At 40.6% G+C, this 23601-nt stretch overlaps 3 protein-coding genes across 3 annotated transcripts in view; all 3 read right to left on the bottom strand.

Annotated features, from left to right (window-relative positions):
- Positions 1 to 23601, bottom strand: part of LOC148129247 (vomeronasal type-2 receptor 26-like) — a 723059-nt gene that overhangs the window by 378384 nt on the left and 321074 nt on the right. The gene's annotated exons all lie outside the window — the stretch shown is intronic.
- LOC113428184 (vomeronasal type-2 receptor 26-like) lies at positions 1151 to 13767 on the bottom strand. The gene is made up of 6 exons (XM_087947429.1): positions 13638 to 13767; positions 10620 to 10795; positions 6153 to 7011; positions 4207 to 4434; positions 3135 to 3261; positions 1151 to 2052 (listed from the first exon to the last, which is right to left on the bottom strand). Exons 3-6 carry the CDS (start codon positions 6441 to 6443, stop codon positions 1151 to 1153), a joined length of 1548 nt encoding a protein of 515 aa, XP_087803555.1. The 5' UTR covers positions 6444 to 7011; positions 10620 to 10795; positions 13638 to 13767.
- Positions 9676 to 23601, bottom strand: part of LOC148129249 (vomeronasal type-2 receptor 26-like) — a 27900-nt gene continuing 13974 nt past the window's right edge. The window contains exons 7-10 of the mRNA XM_087947428.1: positions 20433 to 20559; positions 16983 to 17886; positions 10620 to 10911; positions 9676 to 9711 (exon numbers count right to left, since the gene is read on the bottom strand). Of these exons, the coding sequence (XP_087803554.1) occupies positions 9676 to 9711; positions 10620 to 10911; positions 16983 to 17886; positions 20433 to 20559 (1359 nt within the window). The remainder of the gene's footprint in view (positions 9712 to 10619; positions 10912 to 16982; positions 17887 to 20432; positions 20560 to 23601) is intronic.

The following is a 23601-nucleotide window of genomic DNA, read 5'->3' as shown; positions in this document are numbered from 1 at the left end:
AAGCATTTATTTAAAAATGAAGCAATATGATGTTGAGAAATAACCATTAGCATGTAAAATAAATTCAGTAAAAGCACATGAAGCATTTTATGCAGTATGGCCTTGAACCCCAGCAATAGAAAATCTCTGACTGCCAACTGAATCAGTTACATAGAGAAAAAACCCTAAATTTTATAAATAAATCTGGACAGATGCTTAGCAGCTCTTACCAAGAATGGAATTCAACTGACCTATCAAGAATTGGATCACATTATCATAAATGGTCTTGAATGGATTTGAACAAACATGTTCCCTGGAAAAAGTTGTCTTAAATGCCTGAAAGGTAAAGATCCACCTTGAAAAAAAAGCTACTTTAATAATATATGTGTGTCTATGAAAGTGAAGGCATATTTGAGGTTCAGGAATAGAGAAATTGTGGTAGACTAGATTTCTACCAATTGAGAAAAATTGGCAAAATGAATTGCCAATTGTAAATGAATTGCCAATTGACCAACTTCCTCTTTACAGCTTACAATGAGATCCATTCATTTTGCCAATTTTACCTCCCAGATGAAACTACAACACAGATTATTTTGCGATGGCCTCCCATTCAAGTATTTAAACATGCTCCTCTTAGTGTTTATTTAAGCCAAGAATTGTTTATTTATTTATTTATTTGATTTATTTATTTGATTTGTCAATCACTTACAAGATAATAGATATAAGTATAAACATGAGTAAGAATACAGGAAATAGGTACGAATAAATGAGGACAATAGGACAGGACAGTAGGCACAATGGTGCACTTATGCACATCCCTTACAATAACATTTGTCGATGAAGATGGTTATTACTCCAGTTTGTGTATCCCAGAATGGAATGCTGACATTTCCTCCATATGTGAAATCTGAAGGAGAAGAAGAATTTCTGGTTTCTCAGAAACACCTGTACAAGCCTGTACAACAGCTTCTCAGTAGAAATCCAGAAACCACTACCAACATTTAGGAAATCCTTAGAAATTGATCTATTAAAAACAGCTATGTAAATTAATAAAGCAAAAAATATAGGCTTGCCCTGAATCTTAAAATAACAATGTATTTATGACCACCCAAAACCATACAATGAGATTAACAGTTAAAGTTTAATTTAACAGGACCAAGATTACCTGAGATCATTGTTTTCTTCTCGTCAAGTACTGCCTGTTATTTAGCTCAGGCCTGATCAAAATGATATAACATTTGGGAGGAAAAATGCATCCTAGTAAACCAGCACTAGAAGCCAAGATGGAGAAGACCTCCACAGCTACCACATATTTCCCCTTGGCACTGAGATAGGTTGGAACAAAGGAGAGCCAGGTACTGCAGAAGACCATCATGCTGAAGGTGATGAACTTGGCTTCATTGAAATTATCTGGTAACTTTCTTCCTAGGAAAGCCATACCGAAGCTGATCATGGCCAGGAAGCCCATAAAACCCAGCACACAGTAGAAAATGATAGTTGAACCCTCATTGCATTCCAACACAATTTCTTCAGGCAGAGAGTGCATGTCAACATCAGGGAACGGAGGAAAGATTGCCAGCCACACTGCACAAATGGTAACTTGAGTAAGAGAACAGGAGAAGACGACAGATTGGGCCAATGGTTTCCCCACCCATTTCCTGATCCTAGAGCCTGGTCTGGTAGCCCTAAAGGCCAGAACTATAATGAGGGTTTTGGCCAAAATACAAGAAACCGCCACTGAAAAGATAATGCCAAAAGTGGTTTGGCGAAGCAGACACCTAACCTGGTCTGGCTGACCAATGAAAAGCAAAGGGCAAAGAAAAGAGAGCAGGAGGGAAATGATCAGGACATAGGTGATGGTTCGATTGTTGGCTTTGACAATGGGAGTTTCTCTGTATTTAAGGAAGATCCAAAATATTTGACCCGTAGTGCCAGAAAAGAAAAGAGAAAGAGTGGTCAGGCTGATCCCCAAAGGTTCTCCATAGCTCAAAAAGCTGGCATCTTTGGGATTGCAGTGATCCTGGTCTTTGTTTGGATAATGATCTTCTGGACATGGAGTGCAGGAATCCATGTCTAAAAAAAAAAGAAAAGGACAATTTCTCTGTAGAAAGGATTTTCATATATTGCATCATGTATCCCAGGGGTACTTTATCTTACACCAGTAGCCCCCAACCAATTTGCAATGATTCATGAGGAAAAACATTCATAGATGTGAACATTCTTCAACTGGGAATTTCCTACAACGAAAGTAAAGCTGAACTAGTTCCCTACAGATACATTGTTCTCAGGAACTACTTACCAAGCACACAATCTTGGGAGGAAAAACATGGAGTGGCAAAGTGGGAAGCTGACACCCACTTTGCCAATCAAATGTGATGGAATGTTGCCTGGATTCCCAGGAGGAAGGGAGTGCATTCCAGAGAAGCATTATGTTTTAGATGTGTAGAAGAAAGGGGACGAGTACTGCTTCTCCCTAATAGTTCCCAGAGTATTTTATATTGGAAATAGTCTGCTTTAATGAGGTGATAGGATGTTAAATTTAGTAGCTGGAACAGTAAGTTGTACAATAGGCCAGAACATATAGTTGTATGTGAGTACTTAGATAACGAGTACTGACTTAGTAATTAGAGAGTACCGACACATGATGCAATCTATGCTATGATTGGTTGCTGTAAATATAAAAGGGGAATTTCCCTTGTTTGTTTTTTCTGTCATGTATTCTACAGTATATACTGCTTAGCTTGCCTCCTGGTATTCCTGTGTTCCTGACAACATTGTGTTTTGTTTTTGTTCTTCTGGATGATGACAAGGACAAGTAAGTTTGAATGCTAAATACATTTATCTATAAGACTTCCTACAACCAAATAAAGCTAAACTAACACCCTACAAATATTCTGTTCTCAGAAACTACTATTCATAAAGGCATTGTTTTCAAAACATAAAGAAAATGTACATCCCATGAGTTCTTCCTTTTCCACCAAGTTTAGTAGTAACAACATAAACCAGTAGAGGAGGAAGGTTACACCCATGTGGCCAGTCAGATCAAGCAATCAATGGTACAGACATTACAGTCAGATTATCCTCACACCCCCATGCAGTGGGTCCTAAATCAAATGCAATGTGATGCAATGAAACTCAAAAATATAATCTCTTACCCATCTGGCTTGAGATCTCTCCAGCTGGGCATGGAAGGCAATCATAACAGCAGAAAGGACTGCCTTCCTTTTTTATCCGCCTGTGACCCAAACAGCAAAGGTCATTACACAAGGAAGAGGGTAGTTCCTGTGTGCAAATGAAAGTAGATATTTTGATACTGACAGGGAAAACAATAATATTTCTCAAAAAGAAAAAAGGAATCAGAATGCTAAGACCTCTTATTACTGCTATATCAGTTGCAGCTTTGAACTCAGGTGCTGGAGAAGACTCCTGCAAGTCCCTTGGACTGCAAAGTGATCAAACCAGTCAGTCCTAGAGGAGATCAACCCTGACTGCTCTTTAGAAGGCCAGATCCTGAAGATGAAACTCAAATACTTTGGCCACCTAATGAGAAGGAAGGACTCACTGGAGAAGAGACTAATGCTGGGAAAGATTGAGGGCAATAGAAGAAAGGGATGACAGAGAATGAGGTGGCTGGAGAGAGTAACTGAAGCAATAGGCATGAGCTTAAATGGACTCCAGAGGATGGTAGAGGACAGGAAAGCCTGGAGGAACATTGTCCATGGGGTTATGATGGGTCGGACACAACTTCACAACTAACAACAACAATGACTATGATGTATTCTTGAGTCCTCATGATGACAGAAAACTCCTTTGTTGGTTTAATAAAGAGAAGGGAAAGGGAAGGAGATAATAAAATGTTGGCATTTTTTAGAGCACGGGTGTCAAACTGGCAGCCCACAGGCTGGATGCATCACACTCAGGTCACGTCCACCCATTCTGCAAATGGGAAAAATGTCATGAAATATCATGTGACAGCAATGTGACACCAGTATTTTAGATGGTCAGGTTTTCTGAAGTCATTTCCCCCATAGAATTATCAGAAATCGTCACTAAGAAATAAATAAATTAAATGGAATGGCCTTCTAAGCAACCAGGGTTATTTTTATGAGTAAATATTTACCTGAAGAACTTCCCAGGGTCAGTTTTGTAAACTTCCCTGAATCAGTAAATTAGAAATTAAAAAAATAAATAAAATTAGATGGTCCTGGTTCACTATACTGATTGTACCTTATGATATGGCCTGGGCCACACAATGGAATCCTGAGAAATGGATAAGATGTTGTCCTTGGAAGCAAGGGGATAAATGTTTCCCACCTTGACCCGAAGAAAAGTCTGATTTGGGAATGCCACCCAATTGATAATATCAAACCCAGCTTTCAGTTCCCTGTTTTCATCAAAAGAAACAGTTTCCTCAAGACTATTATTAAATGACAGGCTTCTTAAATAATGATGGAGCTAAATGGAAGAAGAAAGGGAGAAGGGGGAAAACACGACAACATTAAGGGGTATAAATGATATATTTCTAATATTCAGATTGTTTTGTAACCATATTAAAGACCCTTTATTTAATAGCTATGGATTTGTTTATGCCTGACCTAATTCACCTACAGTGCACATTCTTTTTTCCTAAACCTGGCCACTGATACATTACTCCAAAAAGGTGGGAGAAGAAAAATGATAGAAAAATTGCTAATCTTATATTTGTTGTATACACTTTTTTTCTCCTTTTGTTTGTAGTTCTTGTTCCCTTTTCCTTATGTATAAATAAAAAAAATGTATACAGTATATATATAAAAGAAACATTGTGGTTTCAAGCTTTACACAATTATACTGAGTTGAGTAGAAAGAGCAGAGGAAGGAAAAATGCCAAAAGACAGTTGCATTAACTCAGGGGTCCAGAACCTCAAGGCTGCAACCCAGTACTGGGCTGTAGTCTATTCAGAACTTGGCCATGGAAGCAGCTGGTGAGTGTGCATGCAGATCCATTTGCACAAGTGGTGGACAGGCATGCATGTGCAGCTCCACTTGCATGAGTATTGGGTGAGCATAGACATGCACAGCTCCATTTGTGCAAGCAGCAGGCAATCATGCCCTCCACCTGTGCAAATGGAGTTATGCATGCATGCTTGCCCACCGCTCACATGGAACTATCCCCTCCTCCCATACCAGTCCACAAAGCCAGAAAGGTTGGGGAACTCTACATTAACTCATCCAACTGATGATCAATCAGATGACCTAAGGAACAGGGATCAGTTCCTTGATCCTTCTGAGTCTGACTTCAATGGGTTCCTAATAAAGAACAGCCATGGAACAAGGGTTTATTTTAGGGCTCATTATGAGGTCCTCCTTTTGCTGTCCTTTTTTGCTGTGTCAATCTTCTGATTTTTTTTTTTTTTTGAATATTTCAGTCAGGTTATATCAAGCATTTAACATTAGGATTACAGCTGATAAATTTCTATCAGCAATAAACTCATGATGGTACAGATGGAAGGTAGATGGAAAAGGAAGCCACTTGTTCATCAAGAAAATCTTTTTGCATCTTCCTCACATCAAGAAAAACTTTTGTTCATTTTTGATGCCATGTGCCTCAACTCATAATGTGAACTTCTTGCTTTCTGGTCCTTTTGCATCATTCTATACAGGTTTGAATCCCTAGCACCATGTAACAGAGTGAGCTCCCTTACATTGTCCCAGCTTCTGCCAATCTAGGAGTTCGAAAGCATGTAAAAAAATGCAAGTAGAAAAATAGGGACCACCTTTGGTCAGAAGGTAACAGCGTTCCATACGTCTCTGGCAATTAGTCATGCCAGCCATATGTCCATGGAGACGTCTTCAGAGAGCATTGGCTCTTTGGCTTTGTAACGGAGATGAGCACCGCCCTTAGAGCCAGAAACGACTAGCACGTATGTGTGAGGGGGACTTTTACCTTTTTATACAGGGAGAAAGCTGCAAAAACAATTGTAATAATTGTTTGCATCCCTTTCCTTTATAAGAAAGTAAGACAATTTTTAAAGAGTTCATGTCACTCTTTTTCACCTTTAAATTAGCCCATCAAAATGAAAAGACACTCCCCTGAAATTATTGCAATTATCCCCTGAAACTATGCTAAGCAGAAACATTTGAAGTGATTTGGAGGTTTGATCAGTTCTTCTGAATTTCTCCATTGACATTACCTGCCATGGCTCTTTACTGATGGAATTCCTTCTTTTTATCTCTGCTGTCATTCTGGAGTGGAACTGGCATGAATCCATGAATTGCAAAGCGTGAGCTATGGTGTAAATTGCAGTATAGAGGCTGTAGCTGTGACTAGTCATAGTGGTTTCAAAACTGACCCAGGAGCGTCTCCACCTTCTCTTTCCCAGTGCAGACATTTCTGTCAATCTTGTGCTCTCTTGAAGAAGAGAAGTGACAGTTAAAGACCTGTTGCCAAAAGTCCTTGATGAACCCATCTCCATTTTCCTCATTTGGGTTTCTTCTTTTAAGAAATGTTTGAAATCCCTTCACATCAGTTGAATGAAGGGCAACCAACAGAGCACCATGAATAACATCAACCTCAAAGTCTTTGACAAAGGGAATTGATGTGAATTCCATCTGGGCTGTCATAATCCAGACTTTGCTCTTGGTCTTGATGGGTATGTTCTCAAATTCTGTAACACGAGGGAACATTCTCAAAAAGATCATAGTGTGAATTTCTCCATGGATGAGCACTACGTTGGCTGTGCTATCAGCAAGTATCTTGTATACTCTGATCCATTTATTCACCATTTCATCAACACCAGAGGCAAAATACACGTTAGGCAAAGTTTCTATAAAATCAAAGCAAATGCCATTCTTGGAAAACTTGGGCAGTGTTGTGTGTATAAATCTCAAGCCATTCTCATCATATATAAAAATAACTCCAATCCATATCCACCTGAAAAGAAGCAGCAGTTGTAGGATTCCCAAATATTGATGCTCTCTACTAGGGAACATCCGTAAGGAAAAAACATTTTGGGATGGGTCATTTATTACTGGAGCAGAACCATAAGTGAACTGAAATGAAAAAAAATAAACAAGGAGATTTAATTCCCAATCTCTATCCAAATCAGAAGAAATGTAATACCCAAATCACAGGAAATAAATGGTTTTGTTTATGGAATACAAGAGACTGATTCAGTGACTTAATGATGCTGGAGATGATCTTGTCTCCAGTGGTTTGAGTCCTAGTTCTGCATGGTGGGATGAGCTCTGAATACTTGCCTCAGCTTCTGGTCATCTTGCAGTTCTAAAGCGTGTTCTATGTGAGTAGGTAAATAGGTACCACTTTGGTGGGGGAGACTGTATAGTCAGTCAGATTCCTGATGGCTCTGAACATTCCCAGTTTCAGCATCTACTTGAGAGGGGACCTTGGGTGATGCTGTAGGAAGAGCCACTTGTCTTTCTCTCTGGTGTGGACTTCCAGTTTGCAGGGCTTCGGCGGCAGCAGGAATCCGCGATCGTGTGTGGTTTCTGCTTGTGATCGCCACTGGAGTTCCCCGAGCCAGCTGGCTTTGGGGCTAAGCCGCCCCGTAGAGGTGGTCAAAGATAGGGGAGACCTGGCAGGGTTTGAGGGGAGCCGCACCTCCCATCCTCAGCTGGCTTAACTCCCTTTTCCAAAGGTGGTAGAGCGGCGGTCAGAAATGGTCGCCACAAAGAAGCACTCATCCGGAAAAGAATGTGGAGGAGGTAGCTAAGATGTGAAAGATTTGCCTGACCGGGATAAGAAGCAACATTCAAGATACCCTGGAATTTAAATTTTAAAAAAGGATACATCGCTCCCAAAGAAGATCCAGAAGCAGCGAATGAAAGTGAAAAGGGAAAGTTTGTTTTTTCTCACTCTCCTTCCTTACGGTGACAGCAGATGAATGAGAAATCGGAAAAACCCGCTTTGGCATCAGCAGGTAATTAAACTGGAAAATTAAAGCCAAGGGGACAATAAAGATTTCTGATCACTGAAAAAACTTTTTTTCGCTGTAAGTGGGAAGGGAGAGGAAAAGAATAAGAGTAAGATTTGGCTGGAGGAGACTGCTTGGAATTTAAAAGAATCTAAAGTTAAATTGTAACAAGACTTCTAATAGATACATTTTAATTGGAACTTTGTAACTAAATTGTAACCCCAGGAAGAGAAAGTGAAAAAAGAAGAAAGTGTTAAATGAAACAGCTTGTGTGTATTTGGACTGCTTGGTGACTCTGGGACTTTTGGAAATTATATTTCAATGATTAAAAACACTTGGGTGGTTGTTTAATTTCTTTTTTACAATGGCATCACTTGTTGATGAATGGAAAATGGAATTTAAAAAATATAAAGAAGAGGAACAAGAAGGGAAGGGCTCTTTCAGCTCCGTTTTTCATTTTTTAGAAATGGTGATTTCTACTTATGAGAAACTACAAGAACAAGAAGATTGGGACAAAAAAGAACCATCTTTAATGAACAAGTAACTTTATCTGGAGAAGAAAGGGGAAAGGGGGGAAAGAGAATGGAGAATTTAAGACCTAAAAAAACAGGAAATAAATGGTTTTGTTTATGGAATACAAAAGACTGATTCAGTGACTTAATGATGCTGGAGATGATCTTGTCTCCAGGGATTTGAGTCCTAGTTCTGCATGGTGGGATGAGCTCCGAATACTTGCCTCAGCTTCTGGTCATCTTGCAGTTCTAAAGTGTGTTCTATGTGAGTAGGTAAATAGGTACCACTTTGGTGGGGGAGACTGTACAGTCAGTCAGATTCCTGATGGCTCTGAACATTCCCAGCTTCAGCATCTGCTTGAGAGGGGACCTTGGGTGATGCTGTAGGAAGAACCACTTGTCTTTCTCTCTGGTGTGCAACCTCTCACCTAGTGTGGCTCACCTTGGAAAGCACACAAGCATTTCCTGTAAGGGCTGGTACTATTACTCTGCAAAAACATTGTGGTCTCCTAGCTACTGTAAACATCATCAATCCAGCTCTGGACATCCCACTTTAAATGGGCTTGAAATATTAATTTCAAAGAAGGGCTATGATGACATTGAGTTCCTGATCAAGGAACTAGAAATCAGATAAAGTAAGGTAAAGGTTCCCCTCACATATACATGCTAGTCATTTCCAGCTCTAAAGGGCACTGTTCATTTCTGTTACAAAGCTGAAGAGCCAGCGCTGTCCAAAGACATCTCTGTGCTCATGTGGCCAGCATGACTAAATGACAAAATTACATGGCACACTGTTACCTTCTGACCAAAGGTGGTTCTAATTTTTCTACTTGCATTTTTGTACATGCTTTCAAACTGCTAGGTTGGCAGAAGCTGGGACAAGTAACAGGAGCTCAATCCATTATGTGGCACTAGGGATTCGAACTGCTGAACTGCCAACCTTTTTAATTGACAAACTCAGCATCTTAGCCACTGAACCACCGTGTCCCCTTGGCAATCAGATACTGTGTGGGATATGGAAGCAACCAGGAATGCGTACACCTGGGAAATGAAGACTGGGGGAGGACATGGTAGCAGTCCTGAAGTATGTGAAATGATGTCCTGAGTTAAAAGTCAGGACTTGGATATAAAAATCTGACTAATAGTTTCATGTTACAGGAATGTAAATTCCAATTGAAGGTTAGTAATGGTAAGAGTAGTTGAACCCTGGAGCTAATAATTCAGAGAAATACATGGCGAAAATTTGATGTGTTCAGGCAGAAAGTGTGGAATCACTTGTTAAAGTATGAACGATATGGATTCTTGAACTGAACAAGGGATAGGAGTCAGCAGCTTAAATGGTATCCAACACCATGTTTCTGTAAGATTGTCTACTTTTAAATGTCTTTCAATCTTGGTAAAAGAAGCCTCTGTGAATTCATGGTGCTAATAAAACTTTGTGCATTAGTGTTCAGTAGGTATGGTGTGTGCAGGTAGTTCTTGACTTAAAACAGTTCATTTAGTGACCATTTGAAATTACAACATCACTGAAAAAAGTGACTTATGACCATTTTTCAAATTTATGATCATTGAAGCATCCCCATGATCATGTGATTTACATTCAGATGCTTGACAACTGACACATATTTATGACAGTTGCAGTGTCTTGCAGTCATGTGTTCCCTTTTTGTGACCTTCCGGCAAGCAAAATCAATGAGGAAACCAGATTTATTTCTCAATCATGTTACTAATTTAAGAACTGCAGCGATTCATTTAACAAATGTGGTGAGAAAAGTCATAAAATGGAGCAAACTCACTCAACAAATTTCTCACTTAACAACAAAAAATTTGGGCTCAATTGTGATTGTAAATTGATGGTTGGGGACAATATGTTGACTCTGTAAAGCACTTAGAGAGGGCTGTACAGCTCTGTAAAGCAGTATATAAGTCTAAGTGCAGTTGCCAACCTCACTTTGACATGATTACCTAATGAATGAATCAAGCTTTTGATTCATTTGGCTCCTTGTTGTTCAAAATTATGGAGTTCTACTGATGTAATTCATAGATTGTATCACTTCTGCATGCAATGTTCAACTACTTATATATATTCTATCCCACATTATTTAGTGATGTGTAATGTTTAACAATATTATGATACACATATAAAACTACATTAAAGACTTATGGGACATATTGTGAATTTGTTCAGGAGCCAAGTCCCATGTTTGCATCTTACCTGTGGTATCTTGTAGATGCTCAGAATGGTTGCCATAAAGAAACCCACATCGGAATTGGGTCCCCCAATGGCAGCCATAGCATTATCTTTAGTATCACACTTGTAGTTTGGGATAAAGTTATTCCATGTGGAGAGAAGCTCTAGAGAAGCAAGTAAAGTACCACTTGGAAGAAAATGGTTATTGTAGATGTGGAAGCCCAGAGAAATATTGGGTAATATCTGAAGATTTTCATTGATCTCCATGACAGCAAATGCAAAAGCCAGGGTATGTTGATAGATCTGAGTCACAAGTCTGCCGAATGATTTACAAGATGAATAAGTGCAGATAATTGCTAATTTGTCACTCAGAGCAAATACCTATAAATCACAGGTGTCCAAAGTTAAAACACATCTTTACATCAAAGTTAAAACACATCACTCACATCAAGGTACACATCTCCTCGCCTGGCCTCTCATGACTGTGGGGATGCTGCAACAGTCGTAAGTGTGAAAAATGGTCATAAGTCACTTTTTTCAGTGCCACCGTAACTTTGAATGGTCACTCCACACAAGCAAAGTACCAGCAAAGGAGGGAAAAAAACTCCAGAGAAGTTCCTGAGACAGGAAGTCTAATCCTGCCAAGAATGCAATAAGAGTTAATGGAGAGGCAGTTTCTGTAAGCAACACCAGAATGTGTCCTTCCTGCCTTCCTTACAAGATTAGCCCAGTAATTTTTTCTAACAACCGGTTCTCTGAACTGCTTAGAATGTTAACAACTAGTTCTAGCGAATAGGTGCGAACTGGTAGAATCCCACCCCTGAGTACGAGAAACTATAAGTGGACTCATATTCTTATCTGGAGTGTGGAAAGAACAGCCTTTTATTGTTTTGCTTTATTTACATTCATCTCTGCATCTTAGAGGGAAGGCCACTCAAGTATCAGAATGGTCAAACAAATGGCAACTTCAAATCTCAACAAATAAATGCTCTGCCCTACATACTGGCAAGAAAAAAATCAGAAAATAAAATACAGGCTGAATAGTCAAGACCTTGTTGATGATCCAAACTCTGTCAAGGACCTTGGAGTACTCATCTCTAATGATCTAAGTGCTAGAGCCCACTGTAACTACATAGCCAAAAAGGCATTAAGAGTTATTAACCTAATCTTACATAGCTTTTTCTCTGGTAATATCACACTACTAACTAGAGCATACAAAACATTTGCTAGACCAATACTTTAATACAGCTCATCAGTCTGGAACCCACATTATGTATCTGATATTAACACAGTTGAGAAAGCCCAGAAATATTTCACAAGAAGAGTTCTGTACTCGCCTACTTGTTGCAAAATACCTTATGCCACCAGACTTGAAATTCTAGACCTAGAAAATCTAGAACTACATGGCCTTCGGTCCGATCTAAGTATAGTATATAAAATCATACATTGCAATGTCCTACCTGTCAATGAATACTTCAGCTTCAACCATAACAATACAAGAGCACACAATAGATACAAACTCAAGGTTAACCACACCAAAATCAATTGCAGGAAATACAATTTCAGCAACAGAATGGTCAATGTCTGAAATACTCTACCTGACTCTGTGGTTTCTTCCCTAAACTCCAAAAACTTTAACTTTAGACTTTCTACTATTGACCTCACTCCTTTCCTAAGAGGTCTGTAGGGGGCATGCATAAGTGCACCAACGTGCCTACCATCCCTGTCCTATTGTTTATTTTTATTTTTCTCATATGTATCCATTTCATGTATTCATAACTATGTTTATACTTATACTTATCATCTTGTAAGCGATTGACAAATCAAAATAAATAAAAAAATAAATCTATATTTCTTCAAAGTTCTTTGAAGATATATAGACACTTCCACATGATATATGCAACTGGTATCTGGTGAACCAGAATCAGTACCATCTGATGGATTTTAGAAGATCAACTAGACAAGATATTGAATCTAGTGAATGGAAGATTTTGAGGTAGGACAAATTTGGACTTCCTAGTGTGAAATATTATGTAGAGTGAGCAGGGGGATAAATACTCCAATAGGAAGGTTCATGAATACTCATAGAAAACTAGGCAAAGATAGCATTATAGCTACCAGTACCACCACTCATTCCTAGTACTTATGATTTACTAGTACATGTTAGCAAAGAATGCACCATAAAATATTATGACCATGTAATAAATCCCATCATCATCTGTGAAAGAGAGAGGAAATGAAACACAAAATCCAGAATAGAAAATATCAAAACTCTCAAAAAAACATTAACATTGAATATAGTCTCAATAAGTAAGAGCAGGTCAAGGCAAATTCAACTGAGATTTACTCTCGGTACAATGCAGTGAACTTTCTTTCACATTTGGCATACAGGAAATTCTTATATCACAAGCGGTTTTTATAGTAGCTGTTATTCATTGTTTTTGTTCAGTTGCTAAGTCATGTCTGACTCTTCTCAACCCAATGGAACATAGCAAACCAGTCCTCTCTGTGTCCCTTCGCCCAAACTCATGTCCACTGGGTCACGACACTATCTAACCATCTCATCCTCTGCTGTCTTCTCCTTTTGCTTTTAATCTTTCCCAACCCCAGGGTCTTTTCCAATGAGAGTAGCAGTTACACATAACACTTACAAAAATATTGTCATGCTTATAGGCTGAATGAATGAGGGACTTAATATACAAACAATGAACATAACAAGCAGATTGATTATGATCTAGTGGAATTGATGATAATCTATCTGATCAGGAAGGACTGAATGTGCATTTAGTAGATTGCAACAAGTAACTTCTGCAGCAAAACGGGGACATTCTTATTGAAGAGACAGAGGGAGAGAGAAATGGTGGAAGATTGGAGTTGACTCCTATCCTATTCCAAAGAAAGCATGAGATTTTTTCTCATTCATGCTTTCACAATACAATTGTATCCCAACACTTGTTTGAGATAATACAATTTGAAATGAGAAAGTTCTTTATGGAAAATGAAGTTAACTCTTTAGTTAAGAGTTAACAAAACTCTTAACTTACCCAATCTCATCCAGGAGGTTATGAGATGGATGTTGGTTGTAAGTCACAGGGTTGGAAAATGTGAAAACTTGAGATATAATGCCAGCAATGCTCAGGTCCCCTGGCTGATAATACTGATGACTTATTGGCAGTGGGTAACGAATATGGCATGTACGACTTGGGATACTGGAAACACTCTGAGGCAGTAATATCAGAAAAACGAAGGGTGGCAATAGATAGAAACATCTTTTGCACATCAGTTCCTGTCTTAAGTGTGTTTAAGAAGTTCAGGATGAATTTAATGCCCTCTCTGCAATAGGAATCTTCAGAAGAAGTCACCAAACAATCTGTGTTGGGCTCCTTTCTTGAATTGCAAAACATCTTTTAGTAATATACTTTGATCTTGGTTCTTTTTTGCCAAGGTGTATTTGTTATCCTTTGGGAGGTGAAGTAAAAGTCAGGTTGTAACTATAGGGGAGATGATTGCCTTTACAAAATTAGGGGTTCTTGGTAATATCATAGAAGAAAACAACTTAATTGCATATTTCAACAAGAAGTTTTCTTTCACTTTATTAAAGTGTCAAGAGGCCAGGGTTATTTTAGGATTATTTTATTTAGCATTAATACTTTCTAATGTTCCAGTAGTATCTTTTCCTAAATTGAGGGTGTTAAGCCTGGATTCCCCAACGGGTGTTAAGGAAAACAAACTAAACAGAATGTGCAGCGAAGTCAGATAGGAAGACAGGTAAATGTGTGAGATAAGCCTTCTCGTTAACACGCAGTAAAAATACAGATACGCTTGTGCTATCAAAATTATAATTTATTCCATTTAAGAATTATAGCATAGTCATTATAAACAGTCCATTAGTCATATATCAAATTCAGTCAAGTCTTGTCGAGGATACTCTAATTGCAAAGTCCGTGTCGAATAGCCAGTGTCAGTACACATATAATAAATTTGTCCAAAACTTATCTTCTCTCCGTTGAGAAATATCTTCAAAGTAATCCAACACTTCTTCTCCTCCCCGATCCAGCAAGAACGCAGTCTTCAATAAGCCAGCCAGTAAGAGCCAGAGAGTGCCTTGCTGCTTATATAGTACTTTTACAGCTGCACCCTTAATTACATTCCTTTAGCTTAAAGTCACATACACTTTATCTGACAAACCATGATTCATCATTTTATTATCTTTACCCAAAACAGTTAGGGTAAAACAATGTTATCCCTAACATTCACTTTTGCACTGGACATCTTACAGCTTGACTACTGCCATTCACTTTTGCACTGGACATTCACTTTTGCACTGGACATCTTACAGCTTGACTACTGCCAGTGTTGGTGTGGTGTTGGGGATTTCCGGTTCAATGTGTGAAGGGTGAAGGATGTGTGTTTGCATTTATTTTCATGGTCATGGTCATGATGTGCACTGAAGATGGTGTTTGATTTCATTGTACGAGGTGTAATGACAATAAATTAAACTAAATTAAACTAAACTAAACTAAATGTGCTGTACTTGGGACCACTTTTGAAGATCACCTGGAAGCTTTAACTGGTCCAGAATGCAGCAGTGTAGCAGTGATGATCAGTCCTCAGAATGCCTCATGAGTTGTGCTAGCTGCCCGTTTGCTTCAAGGCATTATTCGAGGTGCTGATTTCTAGCTATAGAAATGGCATAGGTCCTGGTTAGTTGAGAGATTACCTATAGTAACTGCCAAGCCAGTTAGAGTTCTTTCAATCAAACTATGCCATCTATTTGGATCATGATTTGTTCCCATCTGGTATTGTTATCTTTCCCATCTTTTGCTATTTTTGTTTTGTTTTGTGTTTTTTCTTGTTGTAGAACACTCAGAATCACTGGGAGTTACAAAGCATATACCTCTATTTCTATTTCTGTCTCTCTCTCTCTGTGTGTGTGTGTGTGTATGTGTCTCTCTCTGTCTCTGACTCTCTCTGTTTCTCTCTCTCTATCATCCCTGTCTTTCTCTCTCTCTGTCTCTAGCATCTCTATCACTATCATCTCTGTCTCTATCTCTATCAGTGTATCTCTGTCTATATTTATCTATCTCTATATCATATCTACATCCATCCATATCTATCTATATCTATATCATTTGTATCTATATATCACTATCTCTATCATCTCTATCTACCAGTATGTCTATGTCTATATCTATGTCTATCTCTATCTCTCCCTCTCTATCCTCTCTCTTATCTCTATATATCTACACACACACACATCAATAGTATCCAGATCTGGAGCTGAGTCAGAATATTAATTTTGCAGCCACACTAGTGAGAGAGAGAGAGAGATACACATCAATGGTATCCAAATCTTAACAGCTTGCTGTTATTGCTCTTCAGGAAAGAATAACGATTCCATGCAACTGTCTACTGTTTCCCAGATCCAAGTTCAGAAATCAACTTGATAAGAAATGATATTCCAATAATTCTCTCCATTTTCTTCCTGAGGAAATTGAAGATAGGAACTAGAAAAAGTAGACTCAGTTAAGAGCCTACCCTTATCTGTAGATTGCAGATGTGACCTGCAGATTGAGGGCCCAAATTGGGTGGTTTATTACACTTAGTGCAAGTTAGCTAGTAATCACACGTATTTAGAACTTTGTTGTTCAGTTGCTAAGTCATGTTTGACACTTTACAACCCCATAAACCATAGCACACCCAGTCCTCCATTGTTTCCTGGAGTTGCTAGAAATTCAGGTTCCTAGCCACGAAATCATTTATAACACCCCATCAATATATACCAACATATTAAGTTCCTCAATTTTCCTCCATGCAGTTTTGGTTGCAATCTCTCTCTTCTTCATATCCTAATTTAAAAAGCCCCCAGGTCTGCAGGGAAAGGTAACTAGAAGTTCTAGATCATCAAGGTCTAGGTTTCTGCAGCCAGAAGAGTTTCTTAACTATCAGCTGTTAGACAACTTCACAATTTCGGCAGGCTTGAGTTTCTTTTATACTTTGGTTGTCTTGGACACTGCACCCATCACTGAAGAGACTAATCCTCTCAAATGGAACAATTACCCTTGGTTGACTACAAACATATATAGTTTAATAATTATTCCTGTTTACAATCCTCAAAAAATTGTTTGGAAGTTGTTTTGTTCAGGAACTGCAATGTTTACATATTGTGACTCATGAATGTTATAGGTTCAGGGAAAAAGATGATTTATAGCTTACAATTATTGATGAGTACTACATCAGAGGCACGATGGAATGGGGAAAAAGAGAATATAACATATGTTAAGATTACACTGGTGCCCAGTCTTTTATTTTAATGAGCACTTAAATCAGAGTTTGGTCACAAATCTAAATCCTATTGTGTATAGAAAACGGATCGCTATAACTTACTTTAAGTGGATTTTTTGCATGACCTGTTGCCTGTTATTCAGCTCAGGTCTTATCAAGATGATGTAAACTTTGGGTGAGAAAATGAGGACCAATAATCCAGCACTTGAGGCTAAAATGGAGAAGATCTCCATAGCCACCATATATTTCCCTTTGGTGCTCTGGTAAGCTGGAACAAAAGAGATCCAGACACTGCAAAAGAGCAGCATACTGAGGGTGATAAATTTGGCTTCATTGAAACTGTCTGGGAGGTTCCTTCCAAAAAAAGCCACTGTAAAGCTGATCTTGGCCAAGAGACCAATGAAACCCAGGACACAATAAAACATGACAGTGGAGCCCTCATTGCACTCCAGGACCATTTCTGTAGGCAGAGAATGCATGTCAAGATCTGGGAAGGGAGCAGAGACCACCAGCCACACAGTACAAAGACTGGTTTGAATGAAAGAGCAGGAAAGCACTATAAAAAGTGCCAGCCTTTTTCCCACCCATGTCCTCATCTGAGAGCCTGGCCTGGTGGCCATGAAAGCTAAAACCACAGTGAGGGTTTTGGCCACCACACAAGAAACCGCCACGGAGAATATGATGCCAAAAGCAGTTTGGCGAAGGAGACAGGTTGCCTTTTGAGGCTGCCCAATGAAAAGCAAAGGGCAGAGGAAGGAAAGCAGAAGGGAGACCAGGAGGGTGTAGCTGAGGCCCCGATTGTTGGCCTTGACGATGGGCGTGTCCTTGTGCTGAACAAAGACTATGAGGACCAGAGCTGTGATGGAGGAAAATAAAAGAGCAACAATAGCCAAGGTGATCCCCAAAGGTTCTTGGAAAGATAGAAAGATGATCTCCTTTGGAATGCACTGATCCTGGGCTTTGGTGGGATATTGATCTTCAGGACACTGGTAACAAGAATCCATGTCTGAAAAAAAATTATCGATATTCCTCATTTAGAAGGTGATGTACAGAATTAAGATGAAAATAAGACTCCATCCATAATGTGAGTTCTAAAAAGAAGAGCATGATTCTCAAGCAATTGTGTTTTCATTAGCTATTATGCAGGACTTAACATCAATTTGTTTGTTGTTCATACATTCAGTTTATATAAGGGGTGTCAAACTGGAAGGCCAGATCAGCATTGTAGTTCTCCTCTGCAGGCCAGCTGGGAGAGGAGAGTTTGGATAGACACCTCCTGCAGCAACCTGCCAGCCAAAATGGGGCAAGTCCCCCCCCTGCATGCGGTCCCCCATGCCCCATTTTCAGCCTGGATGGCCTCCTGAAGTACTTTGCCAGTAAAAATAGGGCATGGGGGGGGGGGAGAGACAGGATGGATGCTCTGGTAGCACCCTATCACCCAGCGCATACATTTTATACATTTCCAGTTCTGTTCTCCTGTGCAGAAGACACAGCCGTTCAGCTGGGACTCGGGAGGCAGAGAATAGATGGGAGAAGGGCCAGTCAGAGGTGGTATTTGCTGGTTCTCCAAACTACTCAAAATTTCCGCTACTGGTTCTCCTGAATGGGTCAGAACCTCCTGAATACCACCTCTGGCTCACAGGCCTTGAGTTTGACACCCCTGGCTTATATGCTCCTTTCCTACAGAAACTCTAGGCAACACATCTACATCTAACCTTCTGTTGTCATGTTTTCACTACAACAAGAATCTGTTGAAATAAATTGGGGACAGAATGACAGGCCAAAGTGCATATGATGTTTTGTAAGCAGAGGGAGACTGAAACCTGAATATCACTGTTAGTCCATCATTGCAGTAGCTGGTCATGTTTTATTTTTTCAGTTACCATTGCTCAGGAAGTTTGAAACATTTGGAAAAAGTTCAGCATTTATTCCTTAGAGACGTGAATCTATTTCCATAAGAATACTGATCCTAGGTGGAAGCTGAGGATGCCAAACACATTTCCATTTATTTTTTTTCAAACCAGCAGAAACACTTGATATGTATTTTGTTTCAAATACTGAACTCCTTCCTTTCTATTTCTTGATTTAGAGAAAAGGATAATAATCCTTCCAATTTCCCTATGTGTAAAAGGTAGCATGGTGAGCAGGAAGGATTTAATGTATAAATATGGATTTATATGGAAAGAAGAAAGGATATGAAAATTTTAAATGGAAAAGATAAAGGATTTTACACCTAAATATGAAATCAAACTTTAGTAGAAAATCATAGCTTTGTTTTCATTATAATGTCCATATTTGAGCGTGTAGTTTGTAACCTTGTACAAGAAAAAAAGTCAAATTATTTCCCATAATATTGGAAATATGGATCCTTGTTTTCAGATCTCTCTTTCAGATCTGGATAGGTGATAGAATCAAGCACCAATCTGAAAAGGCACTCAAAGGGATGAAGTAATTTATGAAAGCCACAATGTACCGTTGCAACAGAAACTATACTTCTTTAACTGACTGGCCAATGCACTGGATCCTGAAGATTCCATTGGCAACTACACAAAGGAAAGGACCGATTTCTATTCAATCTGATTTTTATGTTTTTAATTACACATTACAGATTAATAGAGTTTGAAAGGACCTTGAAGGTCATCTAGTCCAGCCCCCACTCAAGCAGACATGACACCATTTTTGATAGATAGCAGTCCAGGCTCTTCTTGAAAGCTGTCAGTGATGAAGCTCCCACAATTTCTGAAGGCAACTTCTGTTCCATTGGTTGATTGCTCTCACTGTCAGAAAATTTCTCCTTATTACTAGGTTGAATCTCTCCTTGATCAGTTTCCATCCATTATTCCTTGTCTGGCCTTCAAGTACTTTGGAAAATAGCTTGACCCCCTCCTCTCTGTGGCAGCCTCTCAGATATTGGAACACTGCTATCATGTCTCCCCTGGGCCCACTCTTCACTAGACTAGCCATACCCAGTTCCTGCAACTGTTCATTGTATGTTCTAGTTCCCTAATCATCTTGATTGCTCTTCTCTGCACTCTTTCTAGAGTTTCAACATCTTTTTTTATAGATGATTACCAAAACTGGATGCAGTACAAGGTGTGGTCTTACTAAGGCTTTAAAGACTGGTCTTAGTACCTCCCTTGATCTTGATTGTAACCCTCTGTTAATGCAATGTTAAAGCATTGGCTTTTTTGGCTGCCACCGCACACTATTGGCTCATATTTAATTGCTTGTCTGCTAAGATTCCAAGATCCCTCTCACAATTACTGCTATTAAGCCTGGTTTCACCCAGTCTATATGTGTACTTTTGGTATTTCTTGTCTAAGTACTTTTGGTATTTCTTGTCTAAGACTTGACTTTTCTCTATATTGAATTTTATTTTGTTAGATAGGATCCAGTGTTCAAGTCTGTCAAGATCCATCTGGATCTTGACTCTATCATCTAGCATGTTGGCTATTCCTGCCAGTTTAGTATCCTCCACAAATGAAATGATATGAATGTGAAGATTTATAAACACCATCACCAGCTTCCAAATTCAATCCATGATAGCCTTACCCATCTGGTATGAAACTTTTCCTCTTGGGCATGGAAGACAATCATAACAACAAAATGGCTTCCCTTCCTTCTTGTTCTTGCTATGACCTTTATGGCAGGGTTCATTGCACAAAGACAGAGGCTGAGCCTAGGCACAAAAAGAAGCAGACAAAACAGAAGGCTTAAATGTTGAATTGGAATAGCCACATAATATTGGTTCTTATTAGAATATATATATGTATCGTATTCAGCTTTGTTCGGGTATTTTCCCACGTCATTATAGTTACGCTTTTAAAGTTGTAGCAACGTTTCGGCAGAACTCATCTGCCATCATCAGGGTTCTGTACAGTGTTCGTTTTTGAGTCAGACTTTCACAGCCATTTCTGTTTTAAATTTGGTGCTAGCCATCTGCTGTGCCAGAATGTTTTTTTTTTTTTTTTTCATCCTGATTGGTTGGGAGTCTTGGTCTGTGTTTATTGGTCTTGGAGTTTGCTGTGTTCTGCTTGATTGGTGTTTCTAATATCTTCTGTCTGTTTTGTAACATTTTTTGTCTTGATTGGCTGGCAATATTGTGTTTCCTGTATTGGAGGCTTTTAGTGTGGCTTGCCTCCAAGTAAATGGATGGATATCATTTATTAGGAAGCTAGGTTTCATTTGGGTGCCTGTTTGGGGTGTGTTTGAACTGGAGGTATCAGGGAGAGTCTGTTTGTGCCCAGGTGTTTGCCTGACTTGTGATGTGGAGATTTTTTTGTTTGAGAGTGCAGGCTTCCAAATAATTGACAGTCTGGTGGAGTCATCTCTTCTATTCATGCTTTCAGGTCTTTTTTCAATCTCTATGGCTTCTCTGATAATTCTGTAGCTGGGGTTTTCAATAGTGGCTAGGGTTTTGGTGCCATTGAAGTCGATGCTATGACCTGTGGCTGTCATGTGTTGGACTAGTGAGGAAGTGTGTTCCAGCTTTTTGACTGCATTTTTGTGTTCATCCAGGCGGGTACTTATTCTTCTATTGGTCTGTCCAATGTATGTGGCTGGACATGATGCACAGGGGACTTCGTATATGCCTTGGTTTTCAACTTTTTTACTGCATTTTTGTGTTCATCCAGGTGGGTACTTATTCTTCTATTGGTCTGTCCATTGGTCGTCTTGCTGTTCGCCCCTTGAAAGTTACTTCGAACTGGCCTGTTCTGACTACCGGTATGCGGTTCCCTTGGTAGTCCTTGAGGATTAGGCTCTGGCTTTCCAGCCCCCTCCTGTGGATGGCAGGCACCAGGCGCTTGATTTCCCGCCATGCAACCATGAGTCCACCCGGAGTCCACCTCCATCTTGCATGGCTCGCCCTCGATGCCCACTTCCACATATACTTTCCGGGTGTCCGTGCTGGAGGAGTGGCCGATGACGACCGTCTGGTGGGTCTCCTCTCTCCATCCTTCGTCGGCCCCATCCTTCTCGGCTCCATCGGCTTTCGGCTTGGCGATCTCTGGGCCTGGGAGGCGTGCCGTCTCGTCTTCGGTTGCTGTCGTCTTGCTGCCGGGGGCTGTAGTTCTTCTTGAGTCGGCAGACTCGGGCGATGTGGCCTCTTTTGTTGCAGTGCTGGCATATTGCATCGAAGAACCGGCACTCCGATCGAGGGTGGTCGCCTCCGCACCCGGCGCACAGTTGCCCCGACTTACGACTCCGTCAATCGCGCCGGTCCCGGTCCGCCTGGAGTCGATATACGTCCTCTTCCCCGTCCGTGGTGTCGGAGGCGGAGTCGAGGTCGCCATGGTGTGTGGTGGTCTCTCGGCGGCTTGCTTCGGAGCGTGTCTCGGTTACCGTGCCTGCCTCGGTGGTCGCGTTTCAGTCCCCGGTGTCGGGTCTCCGCATTCGGGTCGCTGATTTCTGGGTCGCCTCTGCTGCGGTGGCGTCTGCGAGGATGTCGGCGAGGGCGATGTCGCCTTTTGCCATCAACCGGCTCTGGAGGACTGGATCTCTGAGTCTCAGGACGACGCGGTCTCGGAGCGCCTCATCCATGTCCGTAAAGCCACACATGCCCCCGAGATTTTGCAGGTCGACCACGAAATCGCCGATGCTTTCGCCCGCTCACTGGTCCCGTCGATAGAAGTCGTGCCGCCGGATGAGGGTGGGCACGTCGGGGGCATAGTGATTCCGGAGCAATGGCTCGAGATCGGCCCAGTCCATTGTTTTTACGTCCTCTGGTTTCGCGAGGGCTTGTGCCATTTTAAACACTGCGGGCCCGCAGTGCGTGAGGAAGGCAGCTCTTTTCTTCTGCCCGTTTGCATCCTTTAGATTGCTACTTTCAAGGAACATCAGGAATCGGTCGGTGTACGATTCCCAATCCTCAGTAGCAGGGTTAAAGGGTGCAGGCGGTACGATGCTGGCCATCTCGTTGGTCTCATTTCCTCGGACACGTGCACGATGGGGATCAGATTTGGTATCCCACCTTCATCGCCAGTGTCGTGTCCGTCGCAAGGAATGAGACTTGGAGTCAGTGACTTAGTTCAGCTCATTTATTGATTCCCGAGATCGGCTCGGCTTCCATAAGAAAAGTGGCGGCTTATATTCTTTGGCCACGGCGGCCGCGGCCAATGGCACCACTTTGAATCTCCCACGATTAGTTTCCACCAATCACGGGAGATTCACGGCGGGCCAATCAGTGCGGCTCGCTCGGCCAATCAGCTCACCGTGCGTCTTGGCCAATCGCTGCGCGGTTCTACAAGAATGGTAATGCCCGTACAGAACAGTTTTCTAGGTCAATTTTATCTTTGGGGTTTCTTAGGATGGCTGCTATTATTTTGTCTGTTTTGAAGGCAGTCTTGATGTGATGCCTGTGTAGTAGCTTACTGATTTTGTCTGTAGTACCTCTTATGTAGGGCAGGACAGCTGTTCCATAGGTCTGTTCATCTTCTGGGTCTCTATTGTGTCTCAGTGTGTTTTTGTGCCTCAGGCCCGTGATTTTGTTTTTGTGGGAGCCGTTAGCTGTCAGTACTTTGGTCAAGGTGCATAGTTCAATCTTTATGTGTGTCTTGTCTGCCAGGCGTTTGGGTCTGGCAATTAATGTTTTGGCCACAGATTTTATTTGTGCTGGGTTGTGGTGGGATTGGGTATTGAGGTAGCAGTTGGTGTGTGTTTTCTTCTGGTATATGGTGTGTCCTAGTGTGCTATCTGTTTTTTTGTAGATTAGTACATCTAG

Source organism: Notechis scutatus, chromosome Z (assembly GCF_049901735.1).
Source record: "Notechis scutatus isolate UNSWTSFEM ecotype Mainland chromosome Z, rNotScu1.2, whole genome shotgun sequence".
In the NCBI taxonomy this organism is placed as follows: Eukaryota; Metazoa; Chordata; class Lepidosauria; order Squamata; family Elapidae; genus Notechis; species Notechis scutatus.
The sequence above is the reverse complement of the archived record's forward strand: the minus strand, read 5'-3'. Positions and strand labels throughout refer to the sequence as shown.

Bases quoted from the DNA above. Each gene is read 5' to 3' on its own strand.
- LOC113428184 (XM_087947429.1), bottom strand. From the start codon at position 6,443: ATGAGGAAAATGGAGATGGGTTCATCAAGGACTTTTGGCAACAGGTCT. The intron at 4,435-6,152 runs GTAATGTCAATG...TCTTCCATTTAG, and splicing joins TCAGTAAAGAGCCATGGCAG to CTCCATCATTATTTAAGAAG. The intron at 2,053-3,134 runs GTAAGAGATTAT...TTTTTTTTTTAG, and splicing joins AGAGATCTCAAGCCAGATGG to ACATGGATTCCTGCACTCCA.